This window comes from Paramisgurnus dabryanus, chromosome 9 (assembly GCF_030506205.2).
Source record: "Paramisgurnus dabryanus chromosome 9, PD_genome_1.1, whole genome shotgun sequence".
NCBI classification, from domain to species: domain Eukaryota; kingdom Metazoa; phylum Chordata; class Actinopteri; order Cypriniformes; family Cobitidae; genus Paramisgurnus; species Paramisgurnus dabryanus.
Window position 1 is genome coordinate 23,579,868 of NC_133345.1, and position 17,830 is coordinate 23,597,697.

At 35.4% G+C, this 17,830-nt stretch overlaps 1 protein-coding gene across 1 annotated transcript in view; it reads left to right on the top strand.

Moving 5' to 3' along the window:
• nrn1la (neuritin 1-like a) overlaps positions 1–10,025 on the top strand; it is a 40,836-nt gene extending 30,811 nt beyond the window's left edge. Inside the window, exon 3 of the mRNA XM_065278627.2 lies at positions 6,869–10,025. Coding sequence (XP_065134699.2) covers positions 6,869–7,154 — 286 coding nt within the window. The 3' untranslated portion in view covers positions 7,155–10,025. The remainder of the gene's footprint in view (positions 1–6,868) is intronic.
• Positions 10,026–17,830: the final 7,805 nt, after the last annotated feature.

Here is a 17,830-nt window from a genome sequence, read left to right on the forward strand (position 1 = left end):
TTGAACATTTTGAGTTTATGCGCTTCATTCACACGTGAAAGCCGCACGTGAAATTCTAGTGATTCAATATTTGGCCAAGATACAACTACTTGAAAATCTGGAATCTGTGGGGTCAAACAATTCAACATTTGGAGAAAATCCCCTTTAAAGTTGTCCAAAGACCTTAGCTAAACATATTATTAATGATAAATAAAGTTTATACATGAAGAGTTTGGTTCCAAAACGCAATAAATAAATTTTGACTAATTTAGATGAAAACCACCATTTTCTGTTATAAACTTTCACATAGCATCTTCAGGTAATAAAAACATACAAAATTCAAATCCATAATTTGATTTTCAAAGATTTATAATAAAAACTGATATTTTTTTCCGCAAAAATTCAAATTTTGAAATTCAAAAAAAGTTTTTTTTTCAAAATGCTATTGAATCAATATATAAATGTGCATTCATCTTTGCCATGTTATATTCATTTAGTTGACTAGTGGTATAAACTGATAAAAAATTGTCATATTTAGAACTCTGTCATGGCTGCTATCATCCCTGGGACATCCTCACTGAGTTTTATTGACAACGATCAGTTGTAAAATGTTTTGGTCCTGCTCGTTTTTTGTTGACTTTGATTTTGAGATCCCCTGGGGTCAATGTGTTAGCTTGACAGAAGCTTGATGCTATTGTGTCAGGACAAGAAACAGCCGACATTTTTCCTTCGCCTGAGTGCCTCTTAAATAAATAATTCAATTTTGATGGCTTATGTTTCTTCAATGCCACAGAAAACCACCACGGCGTTATCAATGCCATCAAAATTACTATTTTGTTTTTGTTTGTTTGTTGATCACGAATTACAAAGTAGATGAGAATTATAGTAATGATATGTATTCATAGCGCCGCCATTATTATTTATAATGCAAGTGATTTTGGTGGTAACTTTTTTTTTGCGTTTATTGTGTTTTGGAACCAAACTCTTCAAATATGTACAGTAGGAAATTTACAAAAATGTTTTTAACTTAATATCCTATAGATTTGTGGCATTAAAAAAAAACAATTTAGACCCATACAATGTATTGTTGGCTATACAAATATATTATTTATGACTGGGTCCAGGGTAACATGTTGTATAAAGCAGTGGTTTTCTTATTTGGTCCTGGAAAGCCACAGCACTGCACATTTGGTATGGTTTTATGACAATATTGTTTTAATTAATTATTGAATATAGGTTTCCCTTTGTCCTCGCTATCACTTTTCATCCTGTTAGTGTTTTTAATGAGAAAAAACAGTTTCTTAATGACATCATCCTCCTTGATGATCCATTTTTTATGGGAAACAACAGAACAAACATTGGTAAATTGTATTTTATTGTCTTACTCTAATATATTTACAGTTTGTATAAAACATCTAATCCTGGATGAAATTACAAACACCATAAGGTGGTTAAAAATTCAACTGAACGCCCCCACGTAAGCTAAATCTTAATTCCTCACTGAGCAGTGTCTAACTTTATAAGCCCTTGTTTCCATCCTAATAGGTTTCACCTGGTTAACTTTCTTTCCATGGAGGATAAAGAGTACTGCATAATAGGAATAACCACATGTACTGTATAGTCCAGTCAAACTGGGGTCTGGGGACCCCCAGTGGGCCTCAGGAAGGTTCTCAGGGGTCTCCAGAAAATGTCTGTGTAAAAAGACAAAGTATTTTATTTATTTATTAGGTGTTTATCTCTCATTTCTTGCTACATACACTCCAGAATCATTTATATTTGCTTTGTATCTATCTAATGTGTTTCCTTATTACAGTCCCATTTAACTTATTCTCTGGGGTTCTTAATGCAGTATTCCCTGGAATGTAAAGCTGCTATGAAGCAAGATTTATTATCAGTCACTGCAGTAGAAATACATTTCAATTGAAAATGTTTCTCTTTAGGTTTATACATCCAATACTTCAGGTTTAGCCAATTACTAAAAAATAAATAAATTAATATACAGAGTATTTTTTTAAGGTACACTTTCAGAAAAAGGTACAAATGTTGTCACTATGACCGTACCTTTTAAAAAGGTCCTAATATGTACCATTTGTGTACCTTTATGAACCAATATGCACCTTTTAGGTACATCCTGACAACAATTGTACCTTTTTTCTGAAATTATAGGGGGTCCCTCACAAAAGGTTAATCATATTTGGGGGTCCTTGGGTTTATAATGTTTGAAAACCCATGCTTTAGTCGTTATATACAGTGTATACTTTTCAACATACGTATTTACCAGTTTAAATGACATGAAACAACTCGTTCACACCTTAGAATAACTACCGTACACGGTTCATTGTGATGAAGCATCACAGTTCACTGCCATGACACCTCATTCATTTCCCATCTTCCATTGTTTCATTGTATCTTATTCTGCTTCCTTCCCCTTCTGCAGGTCTTTCTCTGTTCCCTCATCTTTCTTCTCCTCTGTGTGCTCGAGTGAATATTCTAATTAAAGTCTAGCTCTCTCGTTCTCTCTCTCTATTTCCATATGTGTCTCTTCCTGTCTACCACTCTATAGATCATACATCTATGATCTGTCTTTATGTCACACCCAGGAGCTGCAAGAAGTCTTTAAGTATTCACTGTATAGCAGGATGGTGTTGTTAGAGAACCGTCTCTTGTTTATCTTGTAGTCAGGCTCGATCAGTTACACATCGCCTGTTTACACAACTTACTGAATGAATCATGATACAGACGTTTGGTCCTACCTTAAGCATTCAAGTCATACACAGTCAGCCAATAAGGACACTCTATGATTCATTCAATGTGGATTTTTAAGTGTTATTCCTTACAGTACAAATTGTGCTCAGTGAACACAGGTATGCAACGGTTCTCCGAAAGTTCGTCTGATGTTCTGTCAGGGGATCTTCTGGAATGTTAGCATTCTCCCACCAGAATGATGATACAAGGCCAAAATCTTGAATGAATGTCACATATACAGTACATGAATGCATTTGGCAAAATGGTTTTATACTAATTTCTTTAATTTGTAGGAATCAACCCTATGACCTTGGTGTTGCTATAGTACCATAAGTTGGGCTACAGGAAGTAATTCTCACCTAATATTAAATCCATGATGTGACATTTCCTTAAAAGTCATTTTTTAGAAAGGTAGTTGTGAATGACATTTGTGGTGTTGATGAAAGACAGACTTCCACTCTGAACTGCCCATAATACATCACGTTTAAATAGGCAATGGTCTCTCTGTCCTTCAGTCTATGCAGTAAAAGTGATTTTAACATAAAAACAAAACACAATTTTTCATATCATCATTCATTCCAATCGTTTCCAATTAACAAGGACTCTTAAAATAAAGGTGCTAAACGTTGCCATGGAAGAATCATTTTTGGCTGTATAATTATTATGTGAACTGTATATGTTTTATAAAGAACAGGATCGCTTACCCGAAAATAAAAATTCTGTCATTATTTGAAGAGTTTGGTTCCAAAACGCAGTAAATCCATTTTTACTAATTTTGAAAAGTGAGAAGATAAAAACCACAATTTTCTGTTACAAACTTTCACATAGCATATTTAGGTTATAATAACATTAAAAATTCAAATCCAAAATTTTATTTCCAAAGATTTATTATTTTTTCGCAAAATGCAATAAATCTATGACAATTTTTTTTTCAAAATGCAATAAATCTATTGAATAAATATATAAATGTGCATTCATATTTGCCATGTTATATTCCTTTAGTTGACTAGTGGTATACACTGATTTAAAAAATAAAAATGTATGGCATTAATCAAAACACTTACTTTGTCATATTAATAACACTGTCATTGCAGCTGTCATCCTTACCGAGCCCCTAAGGTGACATTGGAGTAAAAAAAATCTAAAGTTTAGTTTCATGTGCTCAAGTGAAACTTTCATGTGCTAACGCGAAAGTTTCATGTGCTCATGCGAAACCTTCATGTGCAGAATTTTTTTTTAAAGTTTAGTTTCGTGTGCTCACGTGAAGCTATCACGTGCTCACCTGAAACTATCGCACGTGAAAGCGAAAGTTTCACGTGCGCGCGCGATAGTTTCACGCGAGCACACAATAGCTTCACGCAAGCACGCAAAACTAAACTTAAAAAAATTCTGCTTGAGCACATTCTGGTTTTGCGTGAGCACATGAAAGTTTCACGTGAGCACATGAAACTAAACTTATGATTTTTTTTTACTCCAATGTCACCTTAGGGGCTCGGTACATCCTTGGGATGTCGTCGCTGAACTTTTTTGACAGCGATCAGCTGTAAAATGTTTTGGTCCTGCTCGATTTTCGTTGACTTCAAAAAAATTATTTAAAGTTTTTCATAAGATGCCCTGGGGTTCATACCTTTATGCTGTCATGTGAGAACAAGCATCAGCCAGCCCGAGTGCCTCTCAAATTATTCAATTTTGATGGCTTCCGTTACTTCCCCGCCACAAAAAAAACACTGCAGGTTTATCAATGCCATCAAAAGTATTATTTTGTTTTTGTTTGTTTGTTGATCACGAAGTACAAAGTAGATGAGGAAAACTAGGATTCTGTGTGTATTCAATGCACCCTTATTGTTTACAATGTGTGGAATGGTGCGCTGTGATTTGTTAAGCCGATTTATTGCATTCTGCAGTGAAGGAGGACTGGCGTTTGTAGCGTTTTGGGAAACAAGGGTGAAAAGATGACACAATAACACAGGATTTTGCGTAAAATGGTTTGGTTACTATGATCAGTTTGGTTACAAACACTACACAAAATGATCTTTGTAGTGATAAAAGTTTCTTTAGATTATTCAAATTAAGAAAGAAATGCCTCTTATAAGGAGCTTTGAGTAAATGGAACCAAAATTGAAAATCTTATGCAAAACCCTCTAAGTGCATCTGACATGTTTTCTTGTAAATAAGCATTTTTATCAGATTCTGCCAACAAGCCAGCATTTCTGAGTGGCCTGAGGCCAGGATTAAGTGGATTTGATGAATATATAATACCTACTGAAAGCTCTGTTTTAATATCATTATCTCATTTTTGATGGAAGTGGCATTTAGCGGCTTTTGCATCTGAGGTCCACAATTGTTCTTCTATTGCTGTGTAGATCCTTTAGTAGCACCTTTTCAAAAGTGTAGAGTTTAACTTTTTCTTCAAGTGTTTATTATTGCTACTGTATGTTATTCCAGCCCATATCAGTTTATGACTCCAGAAGTGCTTTAACACCCAGGACTGGTTTGTTTTGATTGCTTGGTTTTGCAATACTGATATATTTACTTCACAGTGGAGAGCAACATGATCAACTAAAGGTCCATTTACACAACACCGTATTTGTTTAAGCTGTTCATTTACACAAAGCTGCATTTTGGAAATGCCAACTTTTGAAAATGGGTTTTTATAGGGCAAGCTTTCAAAAATGGCATTATTATTGTCCTTGTGTAAATGACAGTAATGCAAATTCGTGAGAATGGTGATGTCATACACAATTGCACATGCATATTATGTGTTCAGACATCTTGTGACATTGGTAACTACTGGCCTGGCATGCACAGTACAGCCTTTATAGAGGTTTTAATGTGAATGGGGTTTGTTTTAAAAACTTTAGGAAAGGAAAAACTTTACATTGTTGTTGTGTAACTTTTGTTGTGTACTTTAAAACAACACTATAATCCTTTTTATGATTAAAGGGATAGTTCGGCCAAAAATGATATTAAACCCATGATTTACTCACCCCCAAGCTGTCCGAGTTGCATATGTCCATTGTTTTTCAGACAAACACATTTTCGGATATTTTAGAAAATGTTTTAGATCTTTCAGTTGATTAAATGTAATGTTACGGGGTCCACGACCTTTAAGTCCAAAAAAAGTGCGGCTATCCTTCACAAAATAAATCCAAACAGCTCCAGGATGATAAACAAAGGTCTTCTGAGGGTAATCCGCGCGGTGTTGTTGTAGAATATCCATATTTAAAACTTTATTAACGTAAATAAATACCTTCCGGTAGCGCCGCCATCTTAGACTCCTCTGTATTCAGGAGAGAGTATTAGCGTAGTGTACGCACTTTTCTTAGTGACGTATGACAAATTCGGAGGGCGGGGGCACAGAGCAGCAGCAGAGAAACCTCCGTAGGCTGCATAAGCTCTCATCCTGAATGCGGACGCGACTAAGATGGCGGCGCTACCGGAAGGTATTTATTTTCGTTAATAAAGTTTTAAATATGGATATTTCTACAACAACACCGTGCGGATTACCCTCAGAAGACCTTTGTTTATCATCCTGGAGCCGTTTGGATTTAATTTGTGAAGGATGTACACACTTTTTTTGGACTTGAAGGACGTGGACTATGGACCCGTAACATTACATTTAATCAACTGAAAGATCTAAAACATTTTCTAAAATATCCGAAAATGTGTTTGTCTGAAAAACGATGGACATATGCAACTCGGACAGCTTGGGGGTGAGTAAATCACAGGTTTAATAGCATTTTTGGCCGAACTATCCCTTTAAATAACCGAGCATTTTTTTCAAAGAAGCTAAAAACAACGTTTTCTAAGAAAATTCACACAGTAGTCCACTATTTTTGTGTGGTGTTTCAGAGTATAACTTGCATCTAAGTTGTTAATCTACTGCAATGCAGGATAACCAGATTTGAAATGCATTACAAGCACTGTAATGCCATGAGTATTTAAACACAGTTCTTGTTATTTTTTTCACCAATAGCACACCTCCTTTGTGTGTAAATTAGAATTGAACTTTTTCACAAAATTAGAGTCTACAGTAAGGGAGCGTTGTTGTATATCATAGACTATAGGTTTCCGATTTACTCATTAGCATGTAGATTAGGTTTTCTATATTCTGAACATAAGCCTTAAATTTATTTTGTTGCAGGTCCTGGGATGACTTTCACGACTGCGCAAATGTCGCCATGGCCGGCTGCCCGGATGAAGCTGCTGCAGTGTGGGAGTCTCTGAGACAGGAGTCCAAAAAGATGCAGTTTTCTGGGAACCTGTATGAGATGTGCTCCAGTCGTAGCCAATCAGCGGCGGCCTCTGATTCCCAAAGCCCGGATGAAACAAATCAGGAATCATTAAAGGGTCGCGCTAGTCATACAAGTCTGAGCCATTATACCCTTTTGACCTTTTGTTTTCCTATACTACTGTTTCCATGGATATAAATACATTTCTCTGCTTTCTTAAAAAGACTCACCTCAAAGCAATCCAGGACATTGACAAACATATTGACTGGTTATGTTCTTGCATCATGAATAATAATGTTTTTTTTGTTCAGTCAAACTTTTCAGAACAACAAAAAAAGTTATTTTCACACGTGGGAAGGCAAAATCTTACTCTTAAGTACAATAAACATTAGGTGGACCATAATGCTCCTCTCTATTGATGATCCTCTATAGACCTGATGAGGTAAAAATAAAGACCCACAATAATTTCAGACAAGTCCATTGTAGTACAATGGGTATCAAAGCAAAGACCTCCCAAAAAAGTCATTATTTCGCTTCATACTTTTTATAGACCCCTAAAAGGATTAGGTGAAATGATTACTACAAATAAAAGTAAATCTAAGCAACACATCTCACCTATAGGCTTTGCTTAATAAACCCTCATCAGACTTGAGGTGTTTAGTTTGAATGCCTTTGGGTGACAGTTTCATTGATTTAGCTTAACAAACAGCACGGTATTGTGCTCAAAGGTGTTTTTGTACTAATCTGAATCAGCATAGAAAAGGCGTTCATTTAATGTTGGTCAGAGTGCAATGTATATATTGTATATACTTACATACACATACACTCCTCATAGATACTTTTTTATTTTTTCAAATATTTGTAATTACACATCAAAAAACTAATTTATTAGCTTCAAACAAATCACCAAACAATGATAATATATTGTAAATATGACCGAAATGCTGTAAAGAATGGCTTATTTCATACTGTAGTTCTAAACCTGTCATTTACTGTAGGCGTGCAACAACTGAATGAGCAAATCGATGGGGGTTAACAGCATAAACCGATTAACAACTAATGATTACAAATTGAACGACTGCTGCCATAAATATGAGCGTCTAGTTTGTTTTGGGAGGACATGTGGTGGTTTAATGTATAAAGTAAATGCGCTGTTACAGAGGTTGTTACCCAGATCAGCTTTCATTATCTACACGCACTACACTGACTCTGCTCGGCTCAGCGGATTTTTAAGTCAATGTGATTTATGTTTAATTTTTAGATTTAATTGGCAATCAATCATGTTTACCAATGCAGTAAACTTATTAAGGAGGGCAAAAGCCATTTATTTAGTCAAAGAACAGAAAACTTTAATGAGGGGGAATTGCACTACAGTGTCACAAAATTTGTTTTTGTTTGGTAATAGCGTTTCCTTGAGAAATTGTTTTGATATTGTTTATGACATGTGTTTAACACAGCATTGCGGCTTGATCAAAAGCAGACTCTTAATGCTCCGACCTGTGTTTCTTTGCTAAAAGTCCAATTAAAATTTTGTCATGATCAGTGAATGTAGAAAAAAAAGTCTATATAGTGACAGTCTCAATAATATAGAAAGGGCTAATATGTATTATGTCAATCCTTGCTACTAAATAGTGTTCATCCATAAATACCTCCTTTATTGAAACTTCTTTAATAATATATAAATAAACACTGTTATAATTTTGCTTGACTGATACATGTTAAATGAACTGCATGTATAAGACATTTCCTGTCAAAAGTGTATTTATTTAATTTAGCTATCTTATATATTGCCGATTGCATACTTTTACGCTGTTACCAGAAAAAAATTCACAAAAAATAAATAAAATCCACTTAATTTTAATGCAGATGTTCTTTGCTTTAAATGCTTTTTGTTTAGAAACATTGGTCCTATCATACAACTGTCTATATACTATTTGCTAAATGGCAATATACCATATATTACAAATAAAAGGTGCTGGTAAATACAGTAAATAAAACACCCTTGCCTTGGTTTATGCCCATAAAACATGTTGTTTTCTCTGCAAGCCTTGTAATATGTGAGAGCTCTCAAACAGAATGTGTGTAAATCACCGTTTGTTATTTTTCTACCTCTTCTAGATATTAATATTTTATTGTTCACAAATGCCTCTGTAAACACAAACCCATCTTTCTGTTAGTAAGACAGATTACCTCCAAACACAAGTGAATCTTACTGTGCACTCCTGCAGTGCTTGTCCAATCGTTTTTAGGGCATTGGTAACTCTTGCTTCATGCTTTTGCATTTAACCAAGTGATATTTCTGTAGAAGTCATGCATTCTGTACAAAAACCTTCAACTAAAACGTTTTAAAAGTCAGTGCAGCTCGTTTTATATGGGACTTTGGGCCAGGCTTGTGTTACAGTAAGGGAGCTAAAACACTTATTGATGTTAGTGTACTCTATGGTGAGATGATGATATATGTCTTGACAGTAATCCAGTAACAGTGTAAAGAGTAATGTGGATGCACTGTGGTTTTATTGCTTGTTGGTGGCGTTTTAATTGCAGGAAGGCTTACCGTTTTGCATTTCCTTTGGTCTTCCTTTGGCAGAGATGGAAGCAGCATCGTTTTTTGGCATTGTGGTGCGTTCTGCTTGTAATTTCCAAGGACAACGCTCTCTAATTAAATTAAAATGTTTATACAGTAAAATAATTATAGGAAAACTGATCCAAGCCTGGCATTAGTTTATGCAAGGAGTTAGACAATCTTTGAGTAGCAACCAACCAGCTGGCATTCCAGCGTACCCTACATGTGGTCAAACAAACATCCAGCTAATTACCAGCTTGTGCCAATCAATGCAATGCAAAGGTCATGGGTTTAATCCCAGGTAACACTTATACCTACTGATTAAAGAAACTGTATAAATAATAAACTGATTAAAGATTGTGTTGTAAATTGCTTTAAATAAAAGCATTGGACAAATTCATACAGTGTAAAAAAAATTGGCATGACGTTTAAACAACTTAAAGGACACTCCACTTTTTTTGAAAATATGCTAATTTTCCAGCTCCCCTAGAGTTAAACATTTGATTCTTACAGTTTTGAAATCCATTCAGCTGATCTCCGGGTCTGGCACTAGCACTTTTAGCATAGCTTAGCACAATCAATCTGATTAGACCATTAGCATCGCCTAAAAATAACCAAAGAGTATCGATATTTTTCCTATTTAAAACTTGACTCTTCTGTAGTTACATCGTGTACTAAGACCGACGGAAAATTAAAAGTTGCGATTTTCTAGGCAGATATGGCTAGGACTATACTCTCAAACTGGTGTAATAATCAAGGACTTTTCTGATGTAACACGGCTGCAGCAGGCGTAGTGATATTACGCACTGCCCGAAATAGTCCCCTGCTATTGAAAGTAACCAATAGCCATTTTGTGTTGATTTTGTGTCAAAATGATACATTATGTGTTAAAGGCATAACGCAAAAAAAAGTGTAAAAAAATGAACACATCCTTTCTTAGAGTGCACCACAAATCATACATCTATAAATAACATCTTAAACTGCACACCTGTAAACATCACTTGTAAATAATATATCTGTGCAATAACATATGTACAGACTGATCTCACGGCAAGTCGTGTTATAGTCAGGAAATTTTTTATTAATTTATTCGTGTCCATGGCACGAAATTCAGCTTTTTTCCGTGCTTTGAGCATGAATGTCTTTTTTCGTGTCAGTCGTACGAATTTCTATAAATAGTTTTTCGTGTCGGTGGCACGACTTTCTTTTTCGCGTCATTTTATGTATTGTTTTCTCATAGTTTTTTCCTATTTTCTTTTCATTTTCGCTTGGGATTTTAGGTAAGAATTACTTTCTGTTACATTTTAGACATCCTAACCCAAACCCCTACTCCAGGCGAAAATCGTTTTAAAAGCGGAAGAAAAACATGTAAAAACATGTAAAAACACCAAAAAATACATAAAAGTACATCCTAACCCAAACCCCAAATTAGGGATGCATATCAATTAATCGCGATTAATCTATAGCAGAATAAAAGTTTTTGTTTACATCATATATGTGTGTGTACTGTGTATAATAACTTTGTATAGTTAAATGCACACACATGCATGTATATATTTAAGCAATGTTTACATGTGTATATACATTTGTATATTTATGAATAATTTATATTATATATAAATATAAATACTTAATATATAAATATATTTTTTTCTTAAAATTATACATGCATGTGTGCATATTTATATATACATAATTATTATACACAGTTCACACACATATATGATGTAAACAAAAACTTTTATTCTGCTATAGATTAATCGCGATTAATTGATATGCATCCCTACCCCAAATCTAACCCCAACCACAAAACGACAATGATTTAAAAATAGGAAAAAAAAACATAAAACGACATGGAAAAGAAAGTCGTGCCATGGGCACAAAAAACTATTTTTATAAATTTATGCTGAACGACACAAAATAGACATTCCTGCTCCAGGCATGAAAAAAGCTGAATTTTGTGCCATGGACACGAATAAATCAACCAATTTTTTTGTGACTATAACGCAAATTTCCATGAGATCATGTTGATTTGTACTGTAGTTGTGTTAAAAGTAACACAAAGTGTGTTGTTCCAATAATAACACAGAGATGTGTTGATTCTGGGACAGCGTATTCAGTGATGTCCCTAAACTAACACTAATGTGTTATTTTACATCTGTTTTAAGAGTGTTACAACTCATGATAAATGTGTAAAGTTATGGAAACTTTAAAGGTGACATAGAATGATTGAACGGGGTATTTATCCTTGTTCTGTGATGTGACATGTAGACAAATGTTTTTTGTTTGGGTCTGTAATGCCTTAGAAGCTTCCTAAAAACCTCTCTCAGATAGCTCTATTAGGGTGGGGGATTTCAAACAAGTGGTTTTGCACCTATTTGGCTCCCCTACTGGCTTAACTTGCAATCTCATTACTGATTGGCTGACTTTGCTGCCACTCAAAAAATGTAGCCAATTATTTTAAAGTGGAGGGGCAGTGAGATGCCTATGATGTCATAAGCATCAGTTTTTCAGATTGGGCCGTTTTCTGGCTGACATTTCTAAAAGAGGAATTTCTATGACACTGAGATGTTTAGCATGTTTAGCACTTTTTGTATGTTTGTGAATGCGGGTAGACTACCATTATTCAACAAAGACAAGATAAAAATGGTTTTTCATTCTCTGTCCCCTTTAATTGTTCAGACTTAGCCTGAACCTTTTTTATCAGTAAATGTGTTCCATGCGAATCAAACCCACAACATTTCCTTTGCTAATACAATGCATTGCTAATTGAGCTACAGGAACATCTGATATCATCCAGTATGATTTTATCACTGGAAACCTGAAACGTTCACATCTCAGTGGTGAGGTTCTGCACTTTAATCACCCATAGTGCAGACAGTTTGTGCTTGATTTAGGGAATAGTTCTGCTGGGCCTGCTGCCCTTTGCGCAGATGTTACACACACACACACACACACACACACACACACACACACACACACACACACACACACACACACACACACACACACACACACACACACACACACACACACTCAGATATAACACTACTTGCATTAATCAAATGCCTGTCGGATTGATTAGGGGAGGATGAGCTGTTTGATCACATTCCACCCTTCACTTCTCAGCCCGTCTCCACTGCTCTTGGCAGCTGTACTGATCTGTCACATTACTGCTATAGGGAGGCCAGGTGATATTTTATGAATCCTCTGAAGAAGAGCAGTCTAATGTTTGCTCAGATCTTGCTTTGAATTCCATTTCATCTTCACATTTTTATATTTTCGTTTTTTTTTGTACTTAATGTAAATGCAATCCTGGACAGAAAAGAAAGGTGAACATCTTTGACTTTTTTTTTCAAAGGAAATGTTGTGGGTTTGATTCGCATGGAACACATTTACTGATAAAAAAGGTTCAGGCTAAGTCTGAACAATTAAAGGGGACAGAGAATGAAAAACCATTTTTACCTTGTCTTTGTTGAATAATGGTAGCCTACCCGCATTCACGAACATACAAAAAGTGCTAGACATGCTTAACATCTTAGTCTCATAGAAATTCCTCTTTTAGAAATGAAAATTCGAACCCTGCTCTCTTGAAATTGAATGTTTATACTTTACCCTTCAATGATGCAAATAATTAATATCTTTAATAGCTTAGAAAGCTTTAATAGCTAAGAAAGATAGCTTAATGTCCTAATCAGTGGCGGCCGGTGACTTCTTTTATCACTCGATGCAAAGTTCTTCACAACATGTATGTAGCCCGTCATGTGTGTGGTGCGTAATTTCAAAATATGTGTTCTGCACGTCGAGTGATCCTGTGTGCATTACGTGTCTTGGCAAAATAAGTGCCTGCTGCAGACGCGTCTTAAGGGTTAATGATAAAAGAGACGCTCGCATAATCTCATGTGTAATCAGAGTTTAATGTTAAGGGAGTGTCTTGCATTTATTTTGTGAACGTGAGCGTCTCTTTTATCATAAGCGGTTTTGACACGTGTGCAGCAGGCCAGGCACTTATTTTGAAAAAACACGTGATGCACACAGAATCTCTCGACGCACAGAACACATATTTTGACAAAAGGAACCCCACACGACATTCCAAACACTTATTTTGAAATAGCGCCCCTTGGAGGAGCAGTCACGAGCCGCCACTAGTCTCAATATAACTAAATCCTAGTCCTGAATTAATTAAAATCCTGTCCCAGAAAACCGCCCCAAAATGTTTTAGTAAATGCTAAAATTAACTTGAAGTGCTTTTTTGTTAATTGTTAGTTCATATTAATTAATGCATTAACTAATATTAACAAATATAATGTGTTACTGAACTGTAAATTTTTGACTTGAAATATTTGTGCTTTCTACAAGGTTTACAGGCCCTTTTTCAAAGTATTCAGTATGATGTATGATTGCGTCCCTTTAAATTTTGTTGTCTCGTAGACTCTCTATTCTATCAGAGTATACACGCAGCACTGCATATCTGTGTCAACAATAATGTTTAAAATCATGAATACTTTCAGTTTCACACAGGGTATAGCCTTTTGCTCACGCAGCAACAATTGTGCCATGATAGATAATAGTCTTTAAAAACCTTCTCCACATTCACTCATTAAATTCACGAAGACATAAAAGTAATTTATCACTCAGGAAATCCTGATATTGCCCATTCCAGCTTCCAGCAAAACTAGCACAAGCTCCCTTATTAAAACTCTGCCCAAGGGGTTAAATCTAGTTTACTTTCTGGACTTCTTTTCTCTTCAACCAGAAGAGTGCTAGAAAGAGAAAATTTGTATCACTCGTTTCTTAGTTGTGTGCCTTTTTTAAGTTTTAGGCTTCTCTCATTCCTCATACTTTGATTGATTTATCTGAAATGAATGGAGGTGTCTGATGTGTTGAGGTGGACACAATGAAATGTAAGAAAACATGGAGGAGTATTTAAAGAAAGAGAGAGCGAGAGAAAGAGCAGATAAATATTTGACATTATACATTGAATTATATATTAAATTTTATTTATTTATTTTTGCTGTAGCTTTTTTAACAGCAGTTTCAGCAGAAAATACAAACATGCAAGAAACACATTGTTTAAAAGTTCTGCAGAAACCTATTAAACATTTATGAATGAAGCAAAACCTGGTTTTACTTACCTATGGTCGATATGTCACTATATCCTAAATCAATAGTCTTGTACACACATGCCCCCCCACCTGTTTTCCTATAGGGCAGTTTTCCAAGCCTGATCAGATCCTGTTCCTTTTAGTTTTTATATGCACATACACAGTTCATATCAGTTATATTATTGCTTTTATAAGTATCTCAAAATAATCGATTACAGGGGAGCTCAGTGTGTGTGTATTTGTGTGTGTGTGTGTGTGTGTGTGTGTGTGTGTGTGTGTGTGTGTGTGTGTGTGTGTGTGTGTGTGTGTGTGTGTGTGTGTGTGTGTGTGTGTGTGTGTGTGTGTGTTTGTACCCTTACAAAGCTGTGATTCATTTTTTCACCACTGCCATATTTTAATTCCCTGCTGAGATAAGAATGGTCCTCGGAAGAGTCCCTGTGGAAATCACAGGAGGCAGTGGTGGGCCTGCAATTGCTTTGCGCTCAGGAAAACAGTAATGAATAATCTATTGGCACCACAGGAGGGATGGGTTAAATGGATATTGGTTATAGGAGGAAAGATACGAAGACCATCAGCAAACATTGCAGTGTGATGCGTACATTTTGGTACTTGGACATACAATGACCTGTTTTGTAGGCTATATAGTACACACTTTTCTATGATCCCAATGGTATTAGCCTACTTTCTATAGTTCTAAAGCTACTTTTCTCACCATTGTCCTTCCAACGTTTTATATTTGTTTTTTCAACGTTTTAAAACAAAGGCCTCATAATTTCATGTGTCATTTTATTAGACAAATATATATCCACATTTATCTTATCAGAGAGCAAATTAATTCCCTTAACATATAATTTGGTTTTGCAGGTTACTAGGAGGCTCAGATGAAAATAGCTGTATTCTAAAAATACACCCAGAATGTTGGATATTAGCTTTCTGAAGGGTTATAGTGATTGTGGGTGACAGGTTCTTCATGTTTAATAGCCCGTCCACTGAGACATTATTCACATTTAATAAGTCTGGAAATAGCAAGATGTGGTTGCTTTGAGAGAAAAATGCCTCAGATAAATTTCACTATACACTTGGATTCAAACTGACGTGGAGTTTTGGCCAAAACATGATAAACACATTACAATAAATGAAACATATTTAAAGTACTCAACTAAAATAAAAATCATTTCAAATTATATATTTATATAATATCATTTTAGATTTAAATTGTCAGATTAATTTTATTTTTATTTGTGTGCAGCAAGAATTTCTCAAAGAAGGCATTTTCTTAAGTTTATCTTTTTCTTATGATAGAATCCAGATATCAGAAAAATATCCATCTAAACTAAACATGTATGCATTATGGATGTGACAAAAAAGAATGTTTGAGAGACAACATATTTGTAGGAATTCTGTAAATTAAAATGTACAAACCAGAAGCAATACTGCCCAACAGATGGAGAAGGAACGGCTCTTTAAAGAACAAAAACAAAAAATATATTATTTTTATTTTTTATGCAATTTAAGAGGAATAAACAAATGTTACGGATGTGACATTTCTCTGTTATGGAAGTGACAATTCTGAGATTTGCACTTACTTAAAGGTGGGGTGCATGATTTTTGAAAAACATTTTGGAAAAGGGAGTCGGGCAAAGTACCAAAACACACTTGTAGCCAATCAGCAGTAAGGGGCATGTCTGCTAACCGACATCGTTGCCTGGGTTGCATATATGTGGGGCGGGTCTATCAAAAGAAGGTCCAGATTCTATTGGGGTAGGGGCGTGAATGTTTAGGTGATTTCAAATGTCAACATTGGCTTTCAGAGATCATGCACCCCGCCTTTAACTATTGAAAATAATATGCCAAGAGACTTTGTATGGGTATTTAAACACCAAATATTGACATCTGAGATATCAGTATGGTTACAACCTTTGGGTAAAAACTTTTAATAATAAGGTTTACATTTGCAATTGTAATATGCAATATGTAAAAAGACTGTAAGGATGTAATTACATTCAGATTTACTGGTCCAGTCAATATTTATATTTTATATTTTTTAATCTTCATAAATATACCACACTTTTATTCTTCAAGTACTTTAAACTGCCCACTATTGCATTACTCATAGTGAACAGAAAGTCTATCAGAGGTCATTTAACATGACATGGTTTCAGCACCACATACAGAATTAGATTTTACTTTGCTCCCATGAAACTCAGTTATTGAAACACTTTGACTTCTTCACTTTTCCCCATTAGTGCCTAAAAGCAAATCCCGAACGCAGAGGTTTCCTACCCAAAGATCCTTCACTTTTAAAACCTTGTCTATACAGTATCTCAGTTCACTTTTCTTGTCTGGGGACCCATGTAGGCCACCTTAGAAATTGAAAAACATAGTGCGAACCAAGAATAGCAAGTCTGCAAGAAAATGTGTCTAGAATTTAAGCTCTTTCATATAACAGATTATATAGTGAATTCATATTCACTGTGCTTCTCTACAACAGAAGTTAAACTGTGGATTTGAAAATGTCATGTTGAAATATAATGCATTTAGGCCACGGGTCTTATGTTTTTTTCTACTCACGTAAATATTTGGATATATTAATATCTAATCTGCATGCATGAGGGTCGTAGCTTGTAATTGGTGCTCCATTTATTGCTCTGGCTCCCTCTCAATATCATTTTAATCGTTATCATCCCCCTGTGCATGTGGACCCCTAGAACAGTTCCCAAATTCTACCCCAGCTCAAAAACGTTCAGACATCACTAAAGATTTTCAAACTGGACTTGTACTCAGATGACTGCCAAATTTAGTGCTCATATTGTCTGTTCCAGCACTCCAGCCCTGACAGCACCATAGGGTAAGACTGATTATCATGAGAATAATTGAGAGAGAGGAAGAGTCAGAGCCGCTTTTAATAGAGCTGTTTCTATCTTCATACTGATAAATAATGCACACCAGTCAGCATATTTGGATTTAACGGATGATATTGACCTTTTTGGGCAGATAGTGAATATGGAGAGGGACGAGGAGGGAAAGAGAGAAAGAAATTGAAAGAAAGTATGTGAGATTGTGAATGAATTATGAGTGAGTGAGAGAGAGAGAGAGAGAGAGAGAGAGAGAGAGAGAGAGAGAGAGAGAGAGAGAGAGAGAGCCTTGAAGGCCAAGCAATCAATCATGTTGATATTGTTGGTTTGCTTTGCATATGTTATGAAAAT